This window comes from Gossypium hirsutum, chromosome A01, assembly GCF_007990345.1.
Source record: "Gossypium hirsutum isolate 1008001.06 chromosome A01, Gossypium_hirsutum_v2.1, whole genome shotgun sequence".
NCBI classification, from domain to species: Eukaryota; Viridiplantae; Streptophyta; class Magnoliopsida; order Malvales; family Malvaceae; genus Gossypium; species Gossypium hirsutum.
In genome coordinates, this window is record NC_053424.1 from 2,806,781 (window position 1) to 2,813,532 (window position 6,752).

The 6,752-nt window shown below is 34.4% G+C and overlaps 2 protein-coding genes across 2 annotated transcripts; both read right to left on the minus strand.

Moving 5' to 3' along the window:
• Positions 1-381: 381 nt before the first annotated feature.
• Positions 382-1,711, minus strand: LOC121203678 (F-box protein At5g49610). Its single transcript, XM_041074113.1, has one exon. It carries the CDS (start codon positions 1,592-1,594, stop codon positions 524-526), a length of 1,071 nt encoding a protein of 356 aa, XP_040930047.1. The 5' UTR covers positions 1,595-1,711; the 3' UTR covers positions 382-523.
• A 2,209-nt stretch (positions 1,712-3,920) lies between these two features.
• Positions 3,921-6,752, minus strand: LOC121203682 (protein AGENET DOMAIN (AGD)-CONTAINING P1). The gene is made up of 4 exons (XM_041074119.1): positions 6,158-6,752; positions 4,977-5,459; positions 4,395-4,877; positions 3,921-4,255 (listed from the first exon to the last, which is right to left on the minus strand). Exons 1-4 carry the CDS (start codon positions 6,590-6,592, stop codon positions 4,244-4,246), a joined length of 1,413 nt encoding a protein of 470 aa, XP_040930053.1. The 5' UTR covers positions 6,593-6,752; the 3' UTR covers positions 3,921-4,243.

A 6,752-nucleotide genomic window follows, 5' to 3' on the forward strand; every position in this document is an offset into this window, starting at 1 on the left:
GGTCTCGAAACTGAATTTTTTCCAAATTGATCTCTGAAATTGAATTCCGTTAAGGTATGAAGTGGTTCTCTAATATTTTACTATATCATCACCTAAAAATTAAAGTATATATGTAAAATCTAAAAACAAAAAACAAAAATTATAAACAAAATTCAAGTGATAACAGGTACAGACTAATTGGTAAAAGGTGTCAAGTTTCGAAACTAATGTAGACTAAAAAAGTTCAAAGACCAAAATGAAAAATGTTATCAAGTTCAAGGACTAAATGTTATTTTATCCGAAAATAATAATATCTCTAGAATAGAATGTGAATGTTCATCTGTCCTGGCTTGAACCAAGATGATATGATTTCAATGAATACCACAATCAGGCAAAATGGACTAACATGAATAACTTGAGAGACCATAGATTTAGACCAAAAAGAATACAAATTTGATACAATAAAGCAAAGAATTAAAAGATTCACGATGTTTTCAAAATGGGTTTATTTACTTACAACTACCTTATCATCATATGTTGGCCTTCACGCACAAGGGAAAATCGAGGTTCGAAATGTGTGTGCCGAGAACCACAACGGAAGGGTAGCGTTGTTCTGCACCGAGTACATCTCTTTCCACGCCCGGCTCGTCCGATGATAGACCAAAACCTGCTTGTGCGTCGCCAAGAAGATGCATTCGCCGGTTTGAGCTATAGGGAAAATACCATGTACTAGTCCCTTAATGCACCCAAGACTCACCCTATCCGCCATATGCCAAAGCTCCCTCTCATAGTCTTTCATTACCCAAATCTTCATCCGTGTATCCGAAATCTCGATCAAAGACAAACATCCGTCGGATTCCAACAAGTAAACTCGGTTCCCCATCCCGTATCTAGTTTCATCCGGCACCGAAACTTTTCTCCAAACCTCGAAATTGAGATCAAGCACGAGTATGTACGAACCGCTACCAGTTAACCAATGAAGCGCGCTATTGACGTACACAACTTGGTTCCTATTCATATGTGTGAAGTTTTCTTCTTGGAAAGAAACAAATTTTCTCCACTTATTCGAATCCGAATCAAAAATCAAACACGCGAATGTCTTGTCCGGTCTATGACTTGACCCCGCACATTGATACCCCGCTAACACAACATCAAACTTACCCCGCGACGGATCACAGGCCAAACCGACAAGCGTGGCCTCACTGTCGGGGTAAAATCGGGTTAAATTCTGGTCCTTAATCTTAGGCAACACCTTAAACTCCCTAGTCATTGGATTACAAACATAATAAACACCCTTAACAGCAATGCTGGAACAACACAACAATCCATTACATGAAGCTCTAATGTTGACCTTGTCTCGTAAGAAATCCAATGAAAATTCGGACGCACCCCTCGAATTATCGACACAGATTAAGCTCGAAGTCGGCTTGGTCGAATCGTGGACCTCAACAAGGACCATAGGATTCTTATCAGACACCTGGTTGTAAAGTTTAATGAAATATTTGTCTGAGGGCAATCCATACCAAAGTTTACAAACAGTTTTGGTTTTAAAAAGGGGCTTTATAGGTAATCTAGCAAGGACTTCTATAATAACTTCATCAGGGAAAAAACTCATATCTTAAAAATTTTATAATTTAATCCAAGAAACCAAAAAAGAAGAAGAAAAAAGAAGATCTTTAAAATTTGCTTACCAGATGAATAAAAACTGCCATTTCAGAGATAAAGAGAAAGCTTTTATGGATTGAATGGAGGATTTGGTGAAGAGGAAACTAGCAGTTATAAGCAGGCCGTTCTACGATGGCACCTTTTTCTTTGGTTAAAATATGATGTTAGTCCCTGCACTTTGACAAAATTTGAGATTTAAAAAAGGGAAAATATAAATTTTGGTATCTGAACTTGGATTCAGGGTTTTTTTTTGTCCAGTTAGGTATTTAAACTTTTGAATAGTTCAATAACTTAAGAGAAAATTTTCGAATAGTTCAGTAATCATGTTGTAACTTTTTAAAGCTGAATGACTAAAATGTAAACTTACTAATAGTTTAGTAAAAACGAGTGTAGTTTACCCTTTTATTTTTCATTTTATTTTTGGTTAAAATATGTTGTTAGTCCCTATAGTTTGAAAAAATTCAAGATTTAGTGCCTGTACTTAAAAAGTTCCTCCTACTTTATTGAATTAAAAATCTCAATACAATCATTAAAATCATAAGTATTTTCTACAAAAAGTTGTTAATTTAGAATTTTGATTAGATTGTCCTCATATGATTGGTTAGAAAATAAACATGATAAGTTGACAAATTTCGACAAAAACTACCAAAAACGATAATGATTGAATTAGGATTTTTAAATTAAAAAATAAGAATATTGAATTTTTTACACTTTAAAGTATAAGAATTAAATCTTAAATTCTATACAAATAGAGGGACTAAAAGCAAATTTTAGCCTCTTCTTCTTTCAATTCTACGAAGTACAAAGGCATGCTATAGAATAAAAAGTCAATTAAACAAATTCAAGCCCGCGAATTAGACGATCGAATATGTGCCAATTAAAACACATGCAACATGCAGCATTTGAGCTTAATTTTATATATATATAATATTTTTCAACAATCTTGTTATATATTTCGATCATATTTACTATTTTTGATATAATATTTAGAATTAATTATAGTCCCTCCTTGACTCATAAATAGGAGAATAATGCGTTTTAACGCACTCAAACCCACATCCTCCTACATTAACAACAATATTCCTACCAATCGAGCTAAGACTCGATCGATTATAATATAATATTTTTTAACTTTGCGAACAGATTCAAATACCACACATAATTTTTTATTTTAATATGTGGTATTTTAACTTGTGAAAGAGGACTTTCAAAAAGAAATTGTCAATTTAAGTTAATTGAATCTCATCGTATGTTATTACTTTGAATTTTAATTCAGTAAATCAATTTTAAATTTGTCTTATTTCGATTTTAAGTTTATTTAATTTTTTTTAATTCACTAATAGAATTAAAAAGTAAAAAGTAAATTGTTAAGATCATGATCAATGTTTTCGAGATCAAATCAGTGATCAAACTTGTTAAGTCAATGTTTTAGTCCGAACAATCTAATTTTAATTAAATAAACTATTAAAAAAAAACTTAAAATTATTATAATATTAAAAAGAATATAAAATCCAATTCAATAGTTGACTCAATTAAAATTTTTAATCTAATTTAACCTATTCATGTGAATTCACAAATCAATTGATTTTGGATGACCTTTGTTAAGATAAGAATCCAAAATATAATAATCAGATAAACTTGAAAAGTCTGATGAGGCATTTCTAGATTCTAGTGTTTGAATTACAAATATATTAGTTTAGTCAAAGAAAAGGAAACGGTAGAATTTGTCATACACTTTTTTATGTGAAAAAATAGTATATAAAATATAGATGATTTTCTTTTTTCAGGATTTTTAACGATTTGATGATGTAATCAGTGTTTTTGAGATAAAATTAGATTGATCGATTCAATTGATTGAGATTAAAAATCGACTAGTATACTGGTCCAGATAAAAGAATTAAATCGATTAAAATGAAAACGGCTTGAAACTAAGAAAATTTGAAAACTGGGACAAAAATTAATAGTTAAACAAGTCAAATCGATTTAATATTTTTTATTTAATTATTGTTAGTCCAAAACTTGAACTAATTAAACTAATTGAATTAAGAACCAACGGTCTAACTAGTTCAATTATTAGAACCTTGTATGTAAGACTCTTTTATACCACATCATCAAAGTGATGACATGGCACAACCTTAGAGCATCACATCATCAAATTTATATATTTTTTAAGGGACCAAAATGAATTTAACTGTCAAGTTCAAGAGCTACAAATTATATTATCCCTCTTAACATATGCTTATGCCTATGATAAAAAACTTGAGGTCCCTTAAAAAAGATCATAAATTGGATCTTGTGTATAAAAAAAAACCATCAGAAGAATTCAACTCGACTCAACTCTAAATTTAATCGACTGAATGTTCTTATGACCTAAAATCTCATAAATCATGGTTACCATAGAAAGAGCTAAATCAAAGCCTTAGATTATAAACATATTTACATATACGTAGAGATATATATGCGTTCATCGCTATTTATATAAACAAGATTGAGTTATAACACCAGTGTGCAAACCGATGACAGCATACCAAAAGCATCGATACGGAGGTTCGGATGCAGCAGATGACTGATCCGCAACGGTTGCGAGTCTCTCAGTAGTTCAGATAGTATCCTGAAAAGGAAGAAAGTAAACAAGCATTAGTTTGTATTTGATTGTAAAGGGGCTGTATACCACGAGACATGAATACCGGTTTTGATGATTATGGCAGGCATTACAGACATGTTTTTTCGTAAATTCGAGATTTTCTTACCTTTGAAGGAACGATCCATTTTCCATTAATCCATTCTAGATGAAGCCTCAGATCATTGTGTTCGAATTCCATTACCTCGTTTGTGGTCTGAAAGTAGACTGCATATTTCCAGGTAGTAAGAACTTTAATGACTTGACCGATCCACCATCCGTCGTTATACCAAGCATCGACGTTTTCGAACAGTTTATAATGACGGGTGCATCGAGCATGTTGGGGACGGGGTCTTATATGTGAAGCATATGCTTCTTCCCTAAGATATGCACCCAGATCTTCGGTTTTCAAAGTCAGATATTCCACCAAATACTTATCATTGCCTAATGAGTCCACGATGATGGCGGAGTACCATGAGCCTTCGTAACCAGGTTCATCGCTTTTGACCTCTACCCTCATACCCTTCGGAAATTTCACCCAAAACCTTTTCTCATCGACATCCATCTTATGTAGTAACCTGTTAGAGTTCATTACGAGATGTCTTGAGTTTTCCTGCATGTCATAGCGCAACATATTCAATGCTTAATGGAAGAACAAAGCATAAAACATTGTGATCAATGGTTTATGCAACGGAAACACATCGAAAAATACCTCAGAAGCAATGATCCATTTTCCATTCTTCCAGTCCTGATGAATCCTCAACTTCGAGTGATCAAATTCTAATTCCTCATCCGGTAAGCTGAAATAGACGGCATACTTCGATCCATCGAGCACCCTGGAAATCACACCAATCCACCACCCGTCGTTATACCATGCGTCAACTACTTCACGTAGACAAAAACTTGCAACCGGCAAAAGTTCAGGAGGACACGGTCTGATATGTTGAGCTTTTGCTTCTGCCCTGAGAGGCACCCCGTCTTCTTTCCTCGAGGTCGAATATTCCACCAAGTACTTGTCGTTGCCACGATATTCGACAATGACAGCATTATACCATGAACCCTTAAAACCTTCTTCATCACTGGTGATTTCCACTTCATCACCCTTTTGAAACTCGGCATCTGCCTGTTTTTTTCGAAACACGATCTTCAGTTTCACATTTCTGGGTTTATCATCATTCTCATTAGATGAATTGGCCTGTGATTCAAGATTTTAAACTCAAGATTTTAAACAACAACATATTTTTGTAATGATCAAAAAAGGACTATGTATCAACAAGGAAAAGCTATCATATTCAATTCAAAATCGAATATATAAGTGCTCGTGTAAGATACATACTTGTACTCACACCTAAATCCGAGTAACATAATCGAACACAAATACACATATTTTGTAATGATAAAAAAAAGGACAATGCATCAACAAGAAAAAAGTTATCATATTCAAATCAACGATGAACACCTATGTTGCTCGGATTCTTCATGTTCGATACGAATTCCTACAAGGAAAACCTTGTGTCAAATGGATACCTGTACTCATATCCGAATCCGAGTAACATAACTAATGGAGTATTTAATTAAAGAAACAAAAAAACCCATCATTAGTCATTGCCCATATTTTGTAATGATCAAAAAAGGACTATGCATCAACAAGCTATGATATTCAATTCAACATCAAACCACACAACCAAATCCGTACTCACACCCGAATCCGAGTAACAGTCGAACACAAATACCCATTAGTTAATTGAATATTTGATTAAATAAAACAACATAAAACCCACCATTAATCATTGTACCAAAAATGAACTCATCAAAGTTAAAAAAGTAAAATTTTCAACATATAACAAATAAAGCACAGTGGAATCAGGTCACAATTTTTTATATAAAAAATACCAGTTCAGCCATTGATGGGACCCAAGACCCATCGTCCCATTCTCTATGAAGCCGCAAATTACACTGATGAATTTCACTTTTTTCTTCTACTTTTCCTTCATTCCCATTAAAACCCACAACGTATTTGGAATCCTTGAGCAAATCCCTAACGACACCTTGATGCCACCCGTTCTCCCAATAGGCTTCGACGTCGTCTCCGATTCTGAAGCGACGGTTGAGCTCCAGCGGAGGCGACGGTCGCACGTGGGTTAAGTCGACGTACCCCCTGACACATTTGGAACCGTCTTCGGCGTGGTACTCGACGAACACCATGTTTTTCCGCATTGCCGAAGGGGGTCGGAGCACGGTGGCTGCGTAATACGCTCCGTTTGGTCGTTTCACTTCAATTTGGTCGCCTTTGCTTAATGGGCCTTGGGATTGTCGTCTTATTTTCATTTTTTTATCAGTGTGTTTGTTTGTTTTTCTTTTTCTTTCGGATTTTCCAGAGAAAATTTTGAGATCAAACGAGTCGAGTGTGATGATGGAACTGATGAATGATCGGCTTAGCCTCGGTGCAGGAAAGAGCAATGGCGGGATGCTGTGTCAGTAACTTTAT

Bases quoted from the DNA above. Each gene is read 5' to 3' on its own strand.
- LOC121203682 (XM_041074119.1), bottom strand. From the start codon at position 6,592: ATGAAAATAAGACGACAATCCCAAGGCCCATTAAGCAAAGGCGACCAA. The intron at 5,460-6,157 runs GTATTTTTTATA...CTTGAATCACAG, and splicing joins TCCCATCAATGGCTGAACTG to GCCAATTCATCTAATGAGAA. The intron at 4,878-4,976 runs GTATTTTTCGAT...TATGACATGCAG, and splicing joins AATGGATCATTGCTTCTGAG to GAAAACTCAAGACATCTCGT.
- LOC121203678 (XM_041074113.1), bottom strand. From the start codon at position 1,594: ATGAGTTTTTTCCCTGATGAAGTTATTATAGAAGTCCTTGCTAGATTA.